The 23,637-nt window shown below is 37.4% G+C and overlaps 1 protein-coding gene across 1 annotated transcript in view; it reads left to right on the forward strand.

Moving 5' to 3' along the window:
• Nucleotides 1-2,733: 2,733 nt before the first annotated feature.
• LOC126173896 (A-kinase anchor protein 10, mitochondrial) overlaps nucleotides 2,734-23,637 on the forward strand; it is a 131,524-nt gene continuing 110,620 nt past the window's right edge. The window contains exons 1-3 of the mRNA XM_049920992.1: nucleotides 2,734-2,974; nucleotides 3,159-3,314; nucleotides 3,509-4,436. Coding sequence (XP_049776949.1) covers nucleotides 2,950-2,974; nucleotides 3,159-3,314; nucleotides 3,509-4,436 — 1,109 coding nt within the window. The 5' untranslated portion in view covers nucleotides 2,734-2,949. The remainder of the gene's footprint in view (nucleotides 2,975-3,158; nucleotides 3,315-3,508; nucleotides 4,437-23,637) is intronic.

Genomic DNA, 23,637 nt, shown 5'->3' on the forward strand with positions numbered 1-23,637 from the left:
ACCTTCACAATTCTCTATTATTCCAATCTCGTATAGCATGCAGAAAGAATGAACACCTATATCTTTCCGTAAGGCTCTGATTTCCCTTATTTTATCGTGGTGATCGTTGCGCCCTATGTAGGTCGGTGTCAACAAAATATTTTCGCATTCGGAGGAGAAAGTTGGTGATATGCATTTCGTGAGAATTTATTAAGTGGTTTGAGTTGCTTCACTACTCCGAGAATATTTACTTTTACGTTACTCATGTTGGCAGCTGTTCTCGATTAGAATCTACTTTGTCTTCTTTTGTGAAGGCATTTTGGAAGGGTGTGTTTAGTAAATCTGCTAGTGAGTAGGGTACTTTCCAGTTGTTGATCTAAATTGCGGTTCTATTCCCAGCTGGTCGTTAAAATCACCTAGTAGGATCTTTATGTTCTTAAATGGTATTTGCTCTAACTGTTCTTCAAGAAGGTCCAGAAATTGTTCAACTTTCTCGGGATTGCGTCTGTTGTCTTCATTGTTTGGTGCATGCACATTGATCAGTGTGTATCCTTTGTTATCACAGCTGAGAGTTCGGATAGAAAGTATCTCAGATGGGCTGAAGAACACCACAATTGAACTGACAACCTTCCTACGAACAACAAAAACTGTGCCAAGTACAGGCATGTTCTTACCTAGTTTGACTGTCCTTTTGCCTTTATAAATCCTGTAACATTTAAAATCCATTGTGTCCTCATCTAGGTATCTGGTTTCTTGAATGGGCAAGATGGTTATGTCATGTTTGTCCATCATCATCGTCAACTCTTTGTGTTCCCCAGCTTTCAATAGAGAATTGACGTTCAAAGTGCAACAATAGTATTTCTGTTTTGCCTTGAATTTTGTATGCATATTCGTGACTTCAAAGCATCTAGGTTCAGGCTCCCCAGAATTCTAGGCCTGATTGCACTTCTAAGAGTGGTAAATTCCCTCAAAGAGGTACTACCTGGGGTAGTGTCCTTTCTGTGACGACATTCCATGATGCTTGGTTGTTCAAACTAATGTGGGTTGGACAAATCCTTCCCAGTAATAGACTATATTATGAATTGACAATTAGTAAAATTTGGAAAATGAGGTTTACTCATAACGATGCTTGATAAATTCAGACAAAGAATAGAAGCAGTAGTCAAGCAAGAACTGTTTTAACATTATTCTAAATGCATTTAATTTTGGGATGCATTTTAGGTAAGACAACAAATGGTTATATAACATAGTTTTTGCATATGTTTGTATTTATTGTGTTGATGTGTAGGTTCATCTTATGTCTAGTTTGAAATGTGTGTATATCATAGTTGTGTCTGAAGAAATTTTCCTTTTTTAAGGTGCTCTCTTTTGTGAAAATTAGCATGTACAAGCAAGGTAGTGGCAATATTTTGAGAGTTTTAAAAAGAGATCTACAGGAATCTGTGCACTTAGCTTTTTTTTATCAAACTGACAATCTTTTTCTGTATTTTAAATATTTTTGTAGAATTTGTGCAATTCCCCCCAAAAATTATTCCATACATAAGTACCCACTGTAGACTACAATGGTACATTGTCAGCACTGATGAGCAGCTTGTATCCTGAGTGAGGATCCTAAGAGCTATGCTAGTGAATTCAGTCTCTTATTCAAATTGTTTAGGTACACCTCCCACTGCAGATCTGCCTGAAGATGAATACTTATAAATTTTGTATGACTGACTTTCAATAATTTTTTTCCTTCGATACTGAAAACAGGGTTTGCAGGATGGGGATTTTCTGTGGTGTGGAAGTTAACTGCCACAGTTTTTCAAAATTTTTGATGAGCTTACTGGTTCTGAACCAGTGCATTAAGGTATGCATAACTGATATTGCAGCCTTCTGCAGATTTTCTTCATTCTGTGATTTAATTAGAACATTAGTGTCATCGGTAGAGTACAGTGGTTCCATCATGTATTTTACTAATCAAGTCCTTTACATACCTCAGAAATAGGACAGGCCCCGAATAGAACCTTGTGGATTCCATACTTTATTTTCTCCTCATTACTGTAAAAACCCTAATAACCGTCCAAACATCAACTGAAGTGTACCGGACAGCTAATTAGCTAAGGTTATGGCACGATTCATACGACCTTCCTGCCACGTTGCACTACTCACAGTTATACCGATAACTAAACTGGTGGATTCCACCCACTTCGTTATTTAACTGTAACCTTTCCTGGAGTCTTCGATATGGAAAAATAACTGTCAATTATTTATAACCGTTAAAAATAACGGTTATACAAAACTAACTGTAACCGTGATAAAGGTTACTCCAAAATAACCGTTTGGCCCAGCTCTTGGGCAACTACATAGGATTTGCTGCAACCTGTGTGAACAGTAGCCAACGATGCCACAAGCTGTGGTGCCGTATTAGATGCGTGTGTGAACCCAGCTTAACTGTCTGACAGCATGTCCCTTTAAGAGCTGTTGTAAATCACTGGCGTATAAATACTGCAGTTTTAAATTTACGCATCTAGGAAGTAACTGAAAACTTTAGGTTTAATAGTCTTACTTAGCCTTTAAAAACTCTCTTACTAGGTTCATTATTTGTTGGAAAAGGTAAAATAAAAAATAAAATAAAGCGTTATATGTGGAGGGATTTAATTTGTTGCAGGCTGTGGCTGTTTCACGAAAATTACACAGCTTAACATAAGCAGAATGTATAAATGGCAAATTAACAAACAGAATTACAAATGTTTGTTTGATTCTATCGATTTCTTATATCGATTCTGTACTCGGAATGCTGAATTAAACATATCCGGTGTTTTGATGTGTGTTATTTGCCACTTGATTTAGCTGTCAAAGGGAATGTAAACGCGCGTGATAATCATGATCCGGTGTGAACATACGTTAGAGCGATGTGTTCGTTACATTGCAATACAGGAAATTAACACCGTCATCACTGTTGTCAATGTTAAATTAATAACATGAAAAATGCTGCAGTTTTGGAAGAAAAATGGTTTGTCATAACAGTACGACTTTAAATTTATCAGAAAAGACTCATATTTATAAGTATTTTGGAGATTTGTGATCAATGTTTACACTTGCATGTGAATAGAATAATTTTATATTTTTAACTTTTTGTTGTAAAATTCCTGACAATCCTTGTAACTGTAAAAAGTATTTCACAATATATTTTGTAGGGATGAAGGATGCCAGTCATTCCAACGCAAATTCTCCATCGAGGACGACCGATGCACCAAACTCATCAATATACAATGGAGATGTATCAAATGATGTTTTGCATTCTGGGCCTTTGTCATGTTATAGCGAAAGTGAACTGACAATTGGCGATTTAGGTTTGTGGCCTTTGTACTTCTTCGTTGTGTAACATACAGTATTTTAACGCACTTTTAATGCAGGTAACTGTTTTGTGAAAATAGACGTTTCAGCTGGTGTAATCGTTGCACAACAATTAGAGATGACAATATGAAATATGCAATGTTTCTTACTACTTGCTTATTAGTAGAAGTGATATTTGTAATTTTTTCAGGCGAGTCGGACCAGAGAACGAAAGGCAATAACTCCCATTCACGCTTATCTAAAACTCTAGCAGAGGTCTTGGCTGATAAAGGTGCCCTGGGATATTTTATTCAGTATTTGGAAGCGAGAGGATATGTTGCACTCATCAAATTTTGGCTTGATGCAGAAAGTTTTCGTGCAGCATCATCCGCCGAGATTAGATGTTCAACTGACACACCTGACGTGCAGGTGACACGGGAAATGTTGGAGGCCGAGTGTACCAGCAGTAAAGAATCGCCACACCCCGAGGAACGTAATGTTGTTTCACTACAAACAGCATATAGCAGCTTGTCTGTGGATTGTGTTGAAAATAGTGAGAGTGCGAACACTGCACCAAAGGGTAGCACTCACTCTTTGATAGTTAGTAGTACTTTATCAACTGCTTCACACACTACATATTATGATGCTCATTCACATATGTTTGGTTGTGCAAGTGGAACATCAAACAAAAATTTACCATCAGATTTAAAGGACTGTGGTGAGACCTGTTCAGATGTCAGTGATATTTCGAATAGTTCTGAAAATAAAACAAATTGTGTTACCCCAGACATTGATGCTGGCAGTAGGATAAATAGTTACCAGCTACAGACCATTGGTGACAGCTACGAAAGCAAAAAAGAATCAAGTAGTGGAACAGTGGCAAGATGGGCAAGTGGAGCTGTCAGCCCAATTCATCAAGCAGCATCACCAACACGTGCTGTAAAACTCATTGAAGCAACTTTGCATGATGCAGTTAGAATATTTAGGAAGTATTTTACTCACAATGCCCGTTACCGGATTCGAATTCCAGAGGAAATAAGGAATAGAATGATTTCTGCAATTTGTAGAGAAGGTGGAATGGTAGGAATTGATTGTTTTAATGAATGCCAAGACCTCGTCTTTCACATAATGGAGAGAGAGTAAGTATTTCTTGCCAAGATTAACATTCTTGGTAGATAATTATCTTTAAAAAAGTTCTGATTTTGAATGAAAGTTAACTGTATATTGCTATAAAATACAGGAAATAATGTTTGATAATTTAGTTTCTCCGATTGAATCAGAATAATATTGTACTTCTGCAGTCCATACCACCACACTCTCTCATTGTTCTGGCCATGGTGGTGGTGAGTTGTGCAAAAGAGGCTTAATACATGGACTGTGCCATTAATGTGGATTGATTTATACATTTTTAATAGTTTTTAGCATGATATTTAATTTTTATGACATCTTAATTCTTGAATTGTAGCTTTATGGCTAGAGCTGAACTGAACTTCTGACGACAATTTAACCAGTGTTAAGTTTGTTACAAGGAGGTCACATCAAATTCCATGAAAACCATCAGATCAGAAGACCTTGGAAAGAATCAGTCACTCATTGTCCCACATAGTCATCTGGGTTTATTTTACCTCCTGTGGTTTCCTCAAATTATTACAACAAAATTCTTGATAGCCCCGAATGTAAAGTGTAATTGTTTCTTATTGTGGTACTATCAAAATGTGAAACAGTCGTTTATTACATAGTTACTAGATCTGCATCCTTTACCAGTGATGACTTGACAGACTGTGTGAAAATTACATTCTTTATTGTATTACATATAAAGAAAATTACTTGCAACAAGAGGAAATAAAACAGATGGAAAAACAATTTCATTTTGTCCAATCACTTGAATCATGATTGAAAAATTCTCCAACAGAATGTAATGGGTGCTCTTTCGAGTTGTGTACAATTTTCCTTCTCAATAATCCTGGCAGCAGATGATGTTTTTCTCGAGGCAATGTGTTGAACGTTTTTAGAACAACTGTTGGAAAACTGCCATGTGTTTATACGAGGGTAATCCCAAAAGTAAGGTCTTCTATTTTTTTATAAGTGCATAGACCTGTATATTTCTGCAATGGTTTACATCAGTTTACAGCTTGAACATTTAGGTATTTTTTGATATAATCACCATTTCTGTTGATGCATTTTTGTAGATGCTGTGGCAGTTTTTGTATGCCCATGTCATACCAGCTCGCTGCCATGCTGTTCAGAAAAATGCATCAACAGAAATGGTGATTATGTCGAAAAATAGCTAAATGTTCAAGCTGTAAACTGATGTAAACCATTGTAGAAATAAACAGGTCTATGTACTTACAAAAAAAAAAAAAAAAAAAAAGGAGACCTTACTTTTGGGATTACCCTCGCCTCTTGGTAAACCCATGTTTCTCTTGTTGTGGGTGTGTTTTCTGTTATGTATTCCTTATGGTTTTCGTATACATTCATGGTGCATCAAAACGCATGCTATCTGCAAATTAACATTATTCATAACCAGATGATTATAGGTATGTAGTGATCCAGTCTTTCTCTTGATGTGATGAACCTCACAGCTTATTTTTTCCCCCTTTTTTTTTAAGCATAAGTTTCATTGCAGCCTGCATTGTGTCCCATTATAACAAACTTGTCAGCTACTACACCCTTTAGTCTTTTCAGAAGGTATATCACATGGGAGAACTTTGAGAACACATACACGGTGTGCTCATTCGTTGACAGTTTGCTGTCAATCATGAAATCCAGCAGTTTCAAAGCCTCGATTTTATCCTGGGGATAACCGGAGATTGCAGTGCCACCTGTTATTTGTGACCAGTAAATACTATAAATGTAGTGGGCACCCCGATTTTGAGGTTATACAGTATGGTGATTGTGACATTGTATTACACATGCAAACAGACACAAATAAAAAACACACAATTTCAGGTGGGTGATTGACCGATCTGGCCTTGTAACATCAACTAAAATGACCTTGCTGTGCTGGTACTGTGAACTGCTGAAAGCAAAGGAAAACTACAGCCATAATGTTTCCTGAGGGCCGCAGTCTACTGTATGGTTAAATGATGATTGCATTCTCTTTGGCAAAATATTCTGGAGTTAATATAGTTCCCCACTGAGATCTCCGGTTGGGACTACTCAGGAGGAAACAAAACTGGCATTCTACGGATTGTAGTGTGGAATGTTAATTGGGTAGGTAGGTTAGAAATTTTAAAAAGGGAAATGGATGGTTGAAGTTGATTATATAGTGAGAATTAGTGAAATTTGGTGGAAGCAGGAACAGGTATTCTGGTCATATGAATTCAGTATTATATATACAAAAGTTAAATAGGACTAATGGAGTAGGTTTAATAATGAAAAAAAAAAAAAAAAAAAAATAGGAACTCAAGTAAGCTATCATGAACAGCAGAGTGAGCATATCATTGTAGCCAAGTTAGACACAAAGCCCACATCCACCACAGTAGTACAAGTTAATGCCCCAACTAGCCCTGCAGATGATCAAGAGGTTGAAGAAGTATATGATCAGATAAAAGAAATTATTCAGATAGTTGATGGAGATGAAAACTTAATGTGATGGGGGACTGGAATTCAACCATAGGAAAAGGAGTAGAAGGAAAAATAGTAGGTGAATATGGACTCTAAGAAAGGAATGAAAGAGGAAGCTGTCTGGTGGAATTTTGCACATAGCATAATATTATCATCGTTAACATTTGGTTTAGGAATCATCAAAGGTGGTGTGGAAGAAACCTGGAGACAACGAAAGTTTTCAGATTGACTATATAATAACAAGACAGAGATTTTGGATCCAGATTTTAAATTGTAAGACATTTCGAGGGGTAGATGTGGACTCTTGACCACAATTTATTGTTTACTAATTGTAGATTAAAACCAAAGAAATTGCAAAAAGATGAGAAATTAAAATTGGGGCCTGGATGTTGAGACAACCAGAGGTTGTTGAGAGTTTCAGAGAGAGCATTAGCGAATGATTGACTAGAACAAGGGACAAGAATAGTGTGGAAAATGAATGGGTAACTTTGAGAGATGAAATAATGAAGACAGGTGAAGATAAAATAAGTTAAACGACAAGGCCTGGTAGAAATCCCTGGGTGACTCAGGAGATACTGAAATTAATTGATGGAGGGACAAAATATAAAAATGAGGCAAATAAAGCAGGCAAAAGGGAATACAAACATCTAAAAAATGAGATTGGCAGGAAATGCCAAATGGCTAACCAGGAACGGCTATATAGGACAAACGTAAGAATTTAGAAGCTTATATCATTAGGGGATAGATAGATACTGCCTACAGGAAAATTAAAGAGGCCTGTGGAGAAAAGAGAAGCTGTGGTATGAATATCAAGAGCTCAGATGGAGAAACAGTCCTAAGCAAAGAATGGAAAGGTGGAAGGGAGACATACTTGCAGGCAAAGTACAGAGGTGGTGGTGGTGGTGGTGGTGGTGGTGAAATCTGAGACACGACATTGTGAGAAGACTATGACAGTACCAAAAGACCTAAGTCAGAACAAGCCCCCAGGGGTAGACGACATTCCATCAGACCTAGGTGATAGCCTTGGGAGAGCCTCAAGAGATGATATTGACAGACCTCAAAGTTTTTATTTGTTCTTCCTGGACTTTAATTCCTATCCTAAATTTTTATTTGGTTTCCTGTACTGCATGCTTAATGTGCAGACTGACTAACTTCAGGGATGCGCTACTACTGTGTCTAACTCTCTTTTCAACCACTGTTTCCGTTTCATATATTGCTATTCGTATAATTACCTTCTGATTTCTGTACAATATGTAAATAGCCTTTTTGCTCCCCATATTTTAACCCTGCTACTATCAGAATTTTGAGGAGAGTATTCCAATTACATTGTCAAAAGCTTTCTGTAAGTCTGCAAGTACTGTAAACTTAGGTTTGCCTTTTCATAATCTATTTTCTAGAGTCAGTACTTCCTCATGTGCTTCTGTATATCTCTGAAATCCAAACTGATCTTCCCCGAGGTCGGCTTCTACCAGTTTCTACATATTTCTGTAAAGGATTTCTGTTAGTCTTTTGCAACTCTGACTTATTAAAGTGATAGTTCGGTAATATTCACACCTGTCAGCACCATCTTTCTTTGGAATTGGAGTGATTATATTTTTCTTGAAATCTGTGAGGGTATTTCGCCTGTCTCGTACACCTTGCACACCAGATGGAAGACTTTTGTCATGGTGGTCACTCCCAAGGCTATTAGTAGGTCTGACGGAATGTTGTCTACCCCTGGGGCCTTGTTTTGACTTTTATCTTTCAGTGCTGTGTCAAATTCTTCTCACAGTGTCACATCTCCGATTTCATCATCATCTATGTCCTCATCCATTTCTATAACACTGCCTGGAAGTTTGCTCCCTTGTAAAGACAGTCTATATTCTCCTTCCACCTATCAGCTTTCCCTTCTTTGCTTAGGACTGGTTTTCCATCTGAGCTCTTGATAATCATACCACTGCTTCTCTTTTCTCCAAAGACCTCTTTAATTTTCCTGTAGGCAGTATCTATCTTTCCTCTAATGATATAAGCTTCTACATTCTTACATTTGTCCTATAGCCATTCCTGGTTAGCCATTTTGCATTTCTGTCAATCTAATTTTTTAGGCATTTGTATTCCATTTTGCCTGCATTATTTGCCGCATTTTTATATTTTCTCCTTACATCAGACTCCTGTGTCACCCAAGAATTTCTACAAGGCCTTGTCGTTACCTATTTGATCCTCAGCTGTCTTCAGTATTTCATCTCTCAAAGCTACCCATTCGTCTTCCATAGTATTCCTTTCCCCAGTTCTCATCAATCGTTCCCTAATGCTCCCACTGAAACTCTGAACAACCTGCGGTTCTTTCAACTTATCCAGATCCCATCTCCTTCATTTGTCACTGTTTTGAAGTTTCTTCAGGTTTAGTCTACAGTTCATAACCAATAAATTGTGGCCGGAGTTCGCATGTGCTCCTGGAAATGTCTTACAATTTAAATTCTGGTTCCGAAATCTCTGTCTTACTATTATCTAATCAGTCTGAGACATTCCAGTGTCTCGAAAAATTCCAAAACTTTGTCCTCAAAATTTTTCTATGCTTAGCTGTTACTTATTGTGTGTAGTCTCCTTGAAATACTCTCCTTCACAATTGGTACACCACTCGCAATGCCGTTTCCACTTCTGGAAGCAGTCTTGATCTGCTTCTTTCTGGACTGTGTGAAGCGCTGTCTACGAATTTTCTTTTATCTTATGTATCATTGCAAATCTTCATCCTTTCAGTGGGGTTTTCAACTTTGGAAATAAAAAAAAAGTCCTCCGGAACCATGTCGGGAGAGTATGGAGGATGAGGCAGCACAGTGATTTCATTTTTTGTTCAATATTCATGCACCAACAGGGATGAATGTGCGGATGTTATCGTGATGCAAGAGCAATGAATTGCCATATTCTTCTCACATTTTCTCACAGGCATCTTAACACATCCTGATAGTACCACTGATTAACAATTTCTCCTTGTGGCATGAATTCCTGGCATGAGCATCTTCGGTAGACGTTGAAGGGCATCCTGAACGAGGGCAATCTTTATCTTCTGTCCAACAATTTTTAAACCTTGTGAACCATTGGTAACATCGTGTATGGCTTAAGTATCCATTACAGTAGGCTCCCTGCATCATTTGGTGTTTCCCTGTAAATAATTTTCGTGAATTACACTCAAAATTTAATGCAGATAGTGTTGCTTCTCTAACTCTGCCATCTCAAAATTCGCAAACTGTGTGACACAACACTATACTCAGTACAGCACTGATCAATAACTAACAGATATACAACAATGAAATTTTCAGCAGTTACACATTAAACACAGGCATGTGCAGGGATGCCACCTGTATTTTGCACCAACACACCATTGGCGCAAAATTGTGAATGTTCCAGAATATTTTGAACAGATCTTGTACACCTTCTTTGATAATTCGCAAACAAACTATTAGCGATGATTAAATTATGTTCTCTGCAAAATTCTACCAGGCAGCTTCCTCTTTCATTCCGTTCCCCCAGCCCATCTCCATATACTAATTTTTCTTCTCTTCCTTTTTCTACCACTGAATTCCATTTTCCCATCACAGTCAAGTTCTTCTCTCCCTTAACTACCTGAATAATTTCCTTTATCTAATCATAATTTTTTTCAATCTCTTCATCATCTGCGGAGCTAGTTGCCATATAAACTCGTATCACTGTAGTGGATGCGGGCTTCGTGTCTGTCATAGCTATGGTAATGCATTCACTATGTTGTTCATAATGGCTTACCTGGATTATTAATTATTAAATCTACTCCATTAGCCCTACATGCATTTGTATTTAGAACTCTTCATTTACCTGACCAGAAGTCATGATCCTCCTGCCACCGAACTTCACTAAGTCTCACTATATTTAACTTCAACCTATCCTAGCTGACTGGGTGTGGGGTGCAGACAGGGTATTCTTCTTCTTCTTCTTTTTTAGATTAGATGACACTCCATCCAATCAATATGATGGTAGTTGTTGGAAACTCTGAAGTATCAGTGTAAGATTGAAAGAAATGCCTGACCCAGACGAGAATATTAAAATCCAAGATGTTAACTACTGAAGCATTCACAGCAGTGTTTCAGAGTTCTAAGTGCTCCTGAGAGGCAGTGTAGCTCTCATACTACTCGGTACAGAAAGCTGGTTGAAACCTGAAAATGATAGCAGTGAAATTTTGGGGAAAACTTAATTGCATGTCAGAAAGATAGGGTAATGGGTAATGGAGGTTGTGTATTTATTGCAGTAGACAAGAAACTCAAATCCACTGAAATAGAAATAGAAAGTGCATGTGAGATTGTATGGCCAAGACTCAGTATGAGGGGTTGGCATAAAATGGTAATTCGATCCTTCAATTGCTCAACACACTTATCTCCTGAGGTAATTGAAAACTTTAGAGAGAACCTCATTGCAGTTGTACTTAAGTTCCTCGATCTTACTGTAATCATAGATGTTGACTTTAATCATCCAACAATCAATCTGAAAATTCACAGTTTTGCTACTGTTACTGTGAGACACGATTAATTGCCTTCTCTGAAAGCACCTAGAACTGGTAGCTCGAAACCCCACTCATGATGGATATACATTGAAACAAATGTCTACAAATAGACATAATCTCTTTGAGGATGTCCACACTGAAACTGATAGCAGTGACCCTGAGGCAACAGTGATTACCAAAGTACAAAGAACAACCAAAACAAGCAGAAAGATATATATGTTCAGTAAACTAGATTAAAAATCAGTAGTGCCTTATCTCACTGAGGAACTTGAAGCTTTCAGCACAGGGCAGAACGATGTGGAGGAAATATGGTTCAAGTTTAAGATAATAATTGACTGTACACTGGATAGATATGTACACAGAAAATCAGTTCATAATGGGAGGGACCCTCCATGGTATACAGTCACTGTAAAGAAACTTCTAAAGAAATAGAGATTATTGCATAATAGGTATAAAACAAAGCGTAGGGCTATAGATAGGCAGATGCTGAATGAAACATGTTTGGCTGTCAAGAGAGCAATGTGTGAAGCCTTCAGTGACAATCATAGTAGAATATTGTCAGATGATCTTTCACAAAACCCAAAGAAATTCTTGTTGCTTTTCAAAACCTGTTAGTGACATCAAAGTTAGTGGCCAGGACCAGTAGCGTTGGTGTGCTAAATTTCAGCCAAATCTTAGACTATCAGCTGGAACATTTTCTCAAATTGGTTGAATCTGCATGGAATGACCCCTTTACAGAGAAAAACCCAGAAAAATTGTCCCCGTTTAATCCTTGTACCACTGAAAAGTTGAGGGAAATCAGTATTAGTGTTAATGGTGATGAGAAACAGCTGAAATTGTACAAAGATCCAAGGACTGGTGCACTCCCAATCAGATAGTAGAAGTGATCAACAAAATTACTGTTCAATATCTTTGACATCGATTTGTTGTAGAGACCATATTGTGAGCTCAGACATAATGAGTTATCTTGAACAGAACGATCTCCTCAATGCCGATCAGCATGGATTCTGAAAACATCAGTCATTTGAAACTCAGATTGTACTCTTCTCACATGACATACTGAAAGCTTTGGATCAAGGCAGTCAGGTAGATGCAGTATTTCTTGATTTTTGAATAACATTTCACTCAGTACCACACCTATGCTGACTGTCAAAAGTACGGCCATATGGGGTGTCAAGTAAAATTTGTGACTGGACTGATGACCTCTCAGTAGGATGGACACAGCCTGTTATCCTGGATTGAGAATCATCACCATGTGTAGACGTAAGTTCAGATGTGCCCCAGGGATGTGTGTTGGGAGCATTGCTGTTCATGTTGTCGTGCAGATAATATTAATAGCAACCTAAGACTGTTTGCAGATGACACACTCATCTGTAATGAAGAACTCTCTAAATGAGGCTGCAAAAATATTCAGTCAGATCTTGATAAGATTCCAAAGTGGTGCAAAGATTGGCAACTTGCTTTAAATGTTCAGAATGTAAAATTGTGCACTTCACAAAATGAAAATCTGTAGTATTCTATGACCGTAACATTAGTGTGTCACAGTTGGAATCGGTCAACTCGTACAAATACCTGGTCATAACACTTTGTAAGGATATGAAATGTAATGATCACATCAGCTCAGTGGTGAGTAAATCAGGTGGTAGACTCTGGATTACTTGTATAATATTGGGGAAGTGCAATCAATCTACAAAGGAGATTGCTTACAAATCACTTGTGTGACCCAATCTAGAACACTGCTCTAGTGTATATGACCCATATCAAATAGGGCTAACGGGGGATACTGAATGTATACTCAGAAGACCAGCACGAATGGTCACAAGTTTGCTTGACCCATGGGATAGTGTTACAGAGATGCTGAAGAAACTGAAATAGCAGACTCTTGAAGCTAGGTGCAAACTGTCTTGAGAAAGCCGGCTTTAAATGATGATTCAGTCAATATACTACAACCCCTTTCATATTGGTCACGTAGGCATCGTGAGGACAAGGTTAGAATAATTACAGCATGCACAAAGGCATTCAGACAATCTTTCTTCCCATGCACCATACATGAATGGAACAGGAACAAACCTAATAACTGGTACAATGGAATATATCCTCTGTCACACACTTCAAGATGGTTTGCATAATATAGATGTAGGTGTAAATGTAGATCCATTACCCTTTTTAAATTTTTGTATTCACCAGCCCAGTTAAATAATCTTAACATTCCACACTCCGATCCGTAGAACGCCAGTTTTGTTTCTCCAGATGACCACGTCCTTCCTAGTAGTTTCTCCCTGGAAACAAAAATAGGGGACTATTTTAAATCCGGAGAATTTTACCCAAGAGGATGACATCACCATTTAATCATGCAGTAGAGTTGCATGCCCTTGGCAAAAATTATAGCTGTAGTCTCTCCTTGCTTTGTCATTCGCAGTACCAGCATGGATGACTACTAGTCACAGCCCAACATAATTAGTTACATTGCTAAATCCATTCCAGTACGATTATGCCATAGGTGGTAAATCATTGGAAGCGGTAACGACCGTAAAATACTTAGGAGTTACTATCCGGAGCGATCTGAAGTGGAATGATCACATAAAACAAATAGTGGGAAAAGCAGGCGCCAGGTTGAGATTCATAGGAAGAATTCTAAGAAAATGTGACTCATCGACGAAAGAAGTAGCTTACAAAACGCTTGTTCGTCCGATTCTTGAGTATTGCTCATCAGTATGGGACCCTTACCAGGTTGGATTAATAGAAGAGATAGACATGATCCAGCGAAAAGCAGCGCGATTCGTCATGGGGACATTTAGTCAGCGCGAGAGCGTTACGGAGATGCTGAACAAGCTCCAGTGGCGGACACTTCAAGAAAGGCGTTACGCAATACGGAGAGGTTTATTATCGAAATTACGAGAGAGCACATTCCGGGAAGAGATGGGCAACATATTACTACCGCCCACATATATCTCACGTAATGATCACAACGAAAAGATCCGAGAAATTAGAGCAAATACGGAGACTTACAAGCAGTCGTTCTTCCCACGCACAATTCGTGAATGGAACAGGGAAGGGGGGATCAGATAGTGGTACAATAAGTACCCTCCGCCACACACCGTAAGGTGGCTCGCGGAGTATAGATGTAGATGTAGAAATCCATAAAAATTGCCATTAATACCAATTTTGAAGCACACGAAACTAACTCTATCTCCCCCCCCCCCCTCCCCCCTCCCTCTCTCTGGTCTGAGATGTAGCAGTTTGTTCTATCTCATACCTTCTCAACAAATGGGAACTTTACATATTCTGCAGTTAGTCCAAACAACTGTAGGAATTTAATCGTGCTCAACATGTCATTCTGCAGGCATTACAGAACGTCCGACTCCAACCTGTTTGTTTTGACCCATAACATCTCAATAGGGCAGAAATTGCTACTTCTAGTGTATACAAAGTGACGACAATGGTGTCATTACATACACGCCATCAAATGTGAACAACAATAAAAATGATACACTAACATCTTACTCCAAAAATAAAGTGAAACTAATGGGACAACCACAGAAAATTTGGGGTTTAGGGCAGGGACAGGCTAAATATACAGCAATAAAAGACACTGCACCATCGCAAAGTAAATAATATAAAAAAATTAAATTACAGCATTCCTGTACACCAACAAAACCACAAGAATCAGACATTTCCGTTGACACATATAGCTCAACCGCAGCTACCGATACCAAAAAATCAACACCTACAACCCTGAAAAGTGGAACCAAAATGCCAACAACTTGAAAACCCAAATACCCCATATTCACTGCATCAATTAAAACACAACCGACCTGCCTAAATATACCACACACAAAACATCACAATTACTATAGAATAAGACCAAAACAACCCACGTCGTTGCCACAAATACGATGCATAACATATTCAGCAATAAGTCTGAACCTCTACAGAAACTGCATGCCAGGCATCATATTATCACCCATCTCAGAATGTAATGATTGACTCGTTAACTTCACTGTCATATCCATACCTAACCAAAAACCAATAAAAAATGACTTTTTACTAATCAGACCGAACAAAAATGCCAAACACATTAAAAAGAAAAAACATAACTCACTGAAAACTACCCAAACTCAAAACCACATTAGCAAGGTGACAACCAAAACTCAAATGAATCCAATACCACACGTTAAACTTGGCACGTCCACATCCACAACCAAAGGGCACCATTAAATACAGCAACATGGCATCTACAAACACAACCAACTCAAACTATGTGCTGTTGTGATGTCACACACACCACCACCGTTACATCACGGCTCAAAGCAGATGGGTGGAATCGGATGTTTCCATGCATGCAGTGATCTACTTGTGAACTTCATTGTCATACCTGTAACTAACAAAAAATGAAACTTTTTCAGTCTGCAATCACAAATAACACACCACACTAATAATTCCGAACATGAAAACAATTCTATTGCCTATAACTGCCAACATCAAAATAATTATCTAACAAATCGCCACAAATACTTTCAGCGTACAAACTACATCACCCTCAATTGAATTAGAAACTTAAACATCCCACCCTAGAGAGAACCATTGCATACTCCATCATGCCCTCTGCAAACACAATTTATTTGAAATACACCAGGCCACCATGACGTCACACAATACTTGATTGTCACAAGTCAAACCAGATGGGTGGCACTGCAAATTTTAGCTGACACATAATCCTGGCCTCCAGTGTTACTGGGGCTGCACATCAGGTGATGATGTTTGTTCTAAATCTCTTTCCATTTTATTTTTGATGAATCACTCTGTGATGTTTTCAAAGAACACATTTATTGCTAGAATTTGTTGTGCAGCAGTTTTTCCTTTGGCAAAAAGTATGGGGTCTTCAGCAAACCATAACATGTTGTTATTACAATCTTTGTCATTGACATAGATAAGGAACAGATGAGGTCCTATATCAGATTCATGGTATACATCATGTTCTAAGTTTTGTTTTTGAGAGATTGCTCCATGGATTGACATACCTGTCTTTGGTTTTCAAGATAAGATTGAAGAGTTGTTATAACAACATTTTCAATTACATAACACTTCAGCTTACTAAGCAGTATGTCAAATGAGATGCAGTAAAATGCTTTGCTGGGGACACAGTGTCAGTGTCTTCAAAGTCCTGCCTTCTGTGTTAATTAAGTCAATTATTACTGTAATTGTCAATTTTCCTTCATGAAAATCACAGTGTGTGTCCTGGAATAGTTTTTCAGAGCAACTTTAAACTGGTATTTCTGTACAGACACTGTAACTTAAGCCAAAAGGGAAATTATTGAATTTGTTCTGAAACTGAACACTTCACATGGGTAACCTTTTTTATAGACTAGTTCTGTCTGTTCCATTTTCAGGAATTCTGGGAAGACAGTGAACGATAAAATATTTGTTGATTACTGTGAGTAGAGGTTAAGCAAGCTCCAGCATAATTTTCTTTAGGACTGTGCAGAACATGCCGTAGATATCTGCACTCTCTCAACGCTTGTTTGAAATCACTGTTTTTATGATGTTGTTAGGATGTACTTCTTTCCAATGTGTAATAGCCTATTTTTTATGATCTGTAGGATCTAAATTTGGGTCTGAGGCTTGGTATTTTGCAGTATTATAACAAAGTACTGCAGGAATTTCTGGTGGAGGTAGGTTTCTTCCTGTGCTCATTTATCAGATACCAAGTTGCTTTATATGTATTATGAGCCTCCATAATGAATCTGTCATTGCATTTCTTTTTTGCACCATCCTCTCATTCTCTGTAAACTCTCTTGACTCGTAAGTAATTACAGTTCATGTAGAATATAGTAGATCTGCAATTGGAAGTTCTACAACTCTTCATATGGTCTCTGAATAATAAACAACAAATTCATGTAGTTCAGGTGCAGACCATATCTTCTCCTCAATAGTTCTTCCCTACCTTGTGATGTGCATACGGGATTGTTCATGGAGTTATTGGAACATGTAATCAAAATTTGTTCTTTGGGTTTGGAACAGACATTGAAGTGAGTCACTGACCCCTATTTCTGCAATTTTCTTCTGACAGTTTGCACCAGACAATGCTGCTTTCAGGTCATTTAGTCTCTCTTCTCTGATAAATCTTTTACTGGATGTGTAACTGGAGTGTCATATGCCTTTCTTGCTCTTCACACTGAGTTCGATTACTACACACTGTGATCTGCTCTCAGTGGTTCCACTATGGTGATATTACATGCTCAAGTATTGAGGTTGGTGATAAGTGTCTATACAGTTGTCACTCCTTGTTGGGAGGTGGTTTGCTACAAACAGCCCATGGCTGTTTGTTAAGCTTATAACTACCATCTCTCTAGTACTTCCACCACCAGTATATGCAGTGTAATCATAACACAATACAATGTGAGACTTAAGGTGTATAAGGAAAGATAAACAGTTCTCCATCTATACAGTAAAGTTTTCAAAGTTATCGTCTGGTGAATGTGCTCAGAGATAACAATGGGATCAAAATTTCTTATCAGTAGTGCAACCAGTGCAAGATCCATGTCTGTACAAAAGTTTCTAAATCAGTTTCCTTTAGCATAAGATTTCTATTGGCATACCACACTCACCACCGTGGGTTGTAGTTATTCAGTACAATATCCAAATATTCAATTCAACTGTAGTTGTCACCTTCTGTTTCAATCAGCCAGTGGTCACAAGTACGTAAAATATCTGGTCTTACTTTTTCTTCAAAAAATGATGAAAGGTCTACCCTTAGATCTTTAAAACACCATACATTAACACTTGTTAAAACCAAAGACATGCTACTGTCAGTACTAATTTTCTTTCTACACAATAATCATCAGTCAGACTGTACAAATATCATGAAGTAACAGTGATTGGGATGTAAAATGTAACACACATATTGGGTCAGTATAAGGTAAAACAAATTGCTAGTTTCAAACAATGGAGAGTCCAGGATGGATTAACCCTCTCATGGGCACATTTTTCTGAGCTTATTACAGGTGACAGTTTGTAGTTCAGTGACTTGCTATGAACCTCTATGTCATACTGTGCAAAAACAAAAAAATTTAGCCACCCATTATATTGAAAATTTATGTGAGAAGATGGCTTCTCTCAGACCGTGAGATGATACTATCAAATTTTTAGGAATTTTTTATTGTAAATAATTGACACTGTAAAACAAAATAAAAAAGATTTACACCATTGCTAGATTATCTTTTACTCACAAAATATTAACAAAAATTCAATTGCTGGATGTTATGGAACAGTCTGAAACATGGATCTACACAGAAAGCAACATTACAATTTGAGCATATTTTTCTCATTCTTTTTAATTCTTTTCTTGTACTGCACATACGACAACATCTATACTTCAGTTTTCTTTGGCAGACGTTCACTCTCATTTGAAAGGTCTGAGTTCATCAGGAACACCAATGCTGTCTGCTTTTTTTGAAATGAATACAGCTGGACATCCACGTTGTTTCCTTTATGAGAATCCTGATAGTAATTCTCTTGCCAACTGTAAACGGAATGTTAGCTGCTCTACATTTCCTGTGACTGGTGCATGCATTATAAACGCATTCACAATGGCAGCATCAACCAGAAAATAAAAAATTCTGTGCCACCATTTTAGCAATCGCTGTCTGGCTTCATATCGTTCTCAAATAGTTGTCAAATGCAACACTACATTTACTGTTTTTCAAAGATGAACACAATTCAAGTACAATCCTTTCACCAAGAGGAATATTGACAAGATTGTCTCCCCCTTTTCCACAATAGATCTGGAAGTTCAGCAGATAGCTTGTCTTAGCATCAGCCAGGCACCAGGCCTTGTACCCCCTTTTTATAGACTTCATGGGCATATATTTTTTTATGCTCGATCTTTCCTTGAAGGGTATCATTGCTTCATCAACAGATAATCTGCCTGAATGATTATATGCCTCTAAGAAATTAACATTTAGGGCGTAAGTCAGGGATCTCACTTTATATAGTTTGATATCCATGAGCACCCTTCCCCACTGCCTTCGAATTATAGTTCAGATGATGGCTTTCTAAAAATCTTGTGAACTGTTTTATAATCATCACTTTCGACACTGGTGCGGCATGCAGAATGGTATCTGAACTCCAGTAATTTGATAAATGTGACAATTTGTGGATGCTCATAATGATAAGCAGCCCAATAAATGCTTTTATTTCAGAGTATGTCGTGTTCACCCAGTTCTTTCTTCTTACAGGTGTTTGAGCTCAGTTGAAAATTGTGTTGCCCTTGGGATCCATACAAGTTTGTTTGTTAGACAATATTCTGAATGATATTTTATTGAAGATCTCAAGAAAATACTCATATGGACAATTCATTTTAGAGAATGCTTTCTTTAGCAATGCTAGGCTTTCTCTAACAGAAGCTATGTCTAAACACTGAGGCAGTGTTTCATCCCAATCAGTTTCAGCACTCTCATGACTATCACTCAAAGCTGGAATTTTTTTCGACTCTGTGGGAATGAAACATTGTCTCCTACTGAAGGCACTTGTAGAAAAGTAGCAGGAGATTGTGGGTGGATGCTCAGTATTTTACTTTCCTCATCAGTTGAAACATTGTCGGAAACTGACTCGGTCTCAGGAAGTGAAAAGAGGTATTCCAGCACATCTTCCTCTCTGGTAAAATTATTCTGCAGTGAGAAATAGCTAAGCTAAGTGAATATGCCTATTAACACATCAGTAAACAGGCCTATCATCTACACAAAAAGTTTGAAATAGTGCCAGACATATGACCAACTTGGGCCATGGGAGCAAATTTTACCACATGTTTACAACATATTTTTGATGTGTTAGAATTTACTAGCAAATTTCTTTCATGCGTTAAAATATCGAATAAGTATTGTGGAGTTACTTACAAATGCCATTGTCTGCAGATATCCAAGCAAAAATCATGAAATTACATCAAAACAACGTCTACTTGCCACCAGATGGAGCACAACAGACATATAATACTCCCTCTGTTGTTGCCAGAGCGACTGCTGGCAGCAACGGGAATTTTCACATGTTTCTAATTCTAGTCCACAGATGGCAGCAACAGCTAGATGTGGGAATGTTAAGTCCTTTGTACCCTGGAGGATATTATAGTATGTGGGAAGATATCTTCCCATTGCCCATGAAAGGATTAACAACAGTATGGAAGGATGGATTGCTACTCACCACATAGAGGAGGCATTGGGCTGCATGAAAAGGACTTCACCTGAAAGCTACATATTTTAGCAGTCCTTTACATTATGCCTGTCCTCAATCAACAGCACTTTTATGTGGTGAGTAGTAATCCATCCTTTCCATATTGTTGTTATTCCAAATTGACTTTAACCTTGTGTAATTGATAATTATTTGGATAATCAAGACTCTACGTGCATAGACTTCGGACATGCTGGCTGACTACAAGCAAATGAGGAAAAACTCAACTTGAGAAATTCATCTGTACTAATAATGAAACTGTAAGACAGTAGTGTCTGTCTGCATGTTTGAACACGCTAATCTCAAAAACTACTTGACATATTTTTGTGGGGTTTCCACAGGTAACTTGAGTGTAGCTTTATATAATCAAGATTGGATCACGGAAAAAATATATTGTGACCTGAAGTTTTATCTAAACCTTTCATCTCTGTGTGAACTTGTTAATTTGCAGAATTACTAAACAAATTATCATGGGGCTCTCACAGGTAACATGGGCATAGCTGGGGACAACATATAGGCTTTATTTCATCAAAATTATGCTTTAAAAAATGGAAATTCAAAATTTTGTCTAAAAGCATCATGTCTGTCCAAAAGTTCTAATCTCCAAAACTTCTAGACAGATTTTCATGGAATTTTCACAGGTAATGAGAGCATAGCTTGGGGCAACATGTAGGTTTTATTTAATAAAAAGTGGATCATTGAACAAGGTAGTATCATAATTTGAAGTTTTATAAATGCAAAATTGTGTTTGTCTGTTACCTTTTTGTGATGAAACTGATGAACCAATTTTGTCGAAATTTTGTATGGAGATTGCTTGAAAGTCAAGGAAGAAAATATGCTACTTTGGAAAGTGGGTAGTAAAATATAGTAATTGATTTGTAGAATATTACATGAATTAGGGACATATATTTACTCTTTGAAAAATCTATTTATTATTTGACTTTTGAAATTTATCATGTTTTTAAAAATGCTTTTATTGATTGATATGTTCTACATAATGTGATTCAGCATAAGGAATACAATGCTTATACAATCCTCAATGTTTGAAATCCGTATTTCTGTACTTAATATAATATATATGAAAGTAACTCTGTTACGTGTTCCTGATTAAACTGCCGAATCAATTTCGATCAAATTTAGTATGGAGATAGCATGAACCCTGAGGAGGAATGTAAGCTAATTTAGAAAGTAAAAAAGGAAAAGTCAACACTTAAAAGTGTGAAGTAGGGATGAAATACATTTTTAATTTGTTGGGTAATGTACATACTTTATAACGTACAGCTACTTCAATGGCACGATGCATAGATGCACCAACATGCTACAATTATCCAAACAGGCAGATGTGCGGGAGTAGCTGACACTATTGCGTGTACAATAGCTTGTTTACTTTCTTTCTTTCCTTCTTTCTTTCTTACTATCATTCGTCATAACAAAAATACTGATATGCAAGTGTAGCCATGGGTAACAGCTGGATCTATCATAAGATACAAGTTCCCAAAGCACGATCCAAATTTGTTATGACATATTTTATGTGCCACTTTGACAGCAAATTGTGATAAATCTGCTGTACAATGAACACTTCTTCAGCAACTAGGTAGTTGTTCCTCCAAACATTGAGCAGAATCACCAAGTTTCAGCACGGGAGTCCTCTTAAATCACAAGCAACAGTAAAGCAAACGTGTTTGTTACATCATATCTATAATGATATGGAAAAACTAGCCTTTACAAAAGCATGGCTATCGAGCTGGAATGTCGTGTGGCTTTATGTAAAGCATGTGTATGTCCATCATGCAAAAACTTCATAAAAATTGGAGAGGATCGAGAAGGGATCTTCTTTAAATCTAGGCCACCTGACACGGAATGACCCAATACCAAATCAGGTTAGCCCGAAGCAGTATTATCCTGACAAAACAAAAACTCACGTTTTTCTAATGTTGTGACTAAGGTTGTGTCCTTATGGACTGGTTGATTCAGCTTTTTAATTTGATGATGAGAGAGATAAAATGTTGAAGGAATGATGCCTATTGTTATCACTGAAATTCCTTGACATCATTTTATGCATTTTATTACACAATATCTTTTCTCAACAGTTATTGTTTCTGCTTGGTAACATCCCATCTGCAAGCACTATCCAAGGGCTTAAGTGGAGTTCGTTTAATATTGTGTGTATTCTTCCCAAAAGACCTGACATCTTCCATGTTCACAGCTAATACATGCAGGGTGTTCAAAACCATTAGAATCAAATGTGTGTAGATAATAGAGGATTCTGAACTAAGTGTTTTGAGATAAGGAACCAATGGTCAAAAATAAGCATGTCAGTTGTTACGAACTCTTGAACAAGCAGTAGATGTATGCCCATGTAGATGTGTGCACCACGTGTTTGTAAACTAATTATCTTTCACAGCAGAGTTCTGCCTGTAACATTACCTTCAGAAGCCCAACCTTCAAACAGCCTGCAGTGGAGTTTACCTCTGTTTATGGTTCATAATTGTCTGTTGAAGATAGCAACTTTCCTCTCTACTCTCTTTAAAACCACATAACCTTTTAAAGTTTTATTCATTTTGTGGATGTATAATAATACGTGGATTGATATAAATTGTGTATCTGAAAATTATGCAGAATGGCAACTGTTTGCCCCATCATTGCTATGGTCATTGAGTGGACCATTATATCCATGTGCAGTAAGTATGAAAGTCTAAATGTGGATTTAGAATGAATGTCCATGTTGTATATTAGAAATTTATGTTATTTTGCAATTTATGACAATATGAAATATTTACACAGATTCCATTTTCAGCTGTTCCTTTTTCTATATATCAAATAAAGAACATGGTTTATATAAATAAGTACTCAAAATTATTGAATGAGAAGACACATTTGTAGTTTTGTTTCTTCAAGAGTTCTACTTCTAGAATTTGTCAATGAGAGAAGCTGTGTTAGTTCATATTCGTTCTAAATTTTAAGTAGTTAGAAGACAGGGCACCAAAACAATGTCAGGAATTGTTTGTTTCTTTTACATTTTCAGTGGTTGCTGGCACATTTTC

This window comes from Schistocerca cancellata, chromosome 1 (genome assembly GCF_023864275.1).
Source record: "Schistocerca cancellata isolate TAMUIC-IGC-003103 chromosome 1, iqSchCanc2.1, whole genome shotgun sequence".
Classification (NCBI taxonomy): domain Eukaryota; kingdom Metazoa; phylum Arthropoda; class Insecta; order Orthoptera; family Acrididae; genus Schistocerca; species Schistocerca cancellata.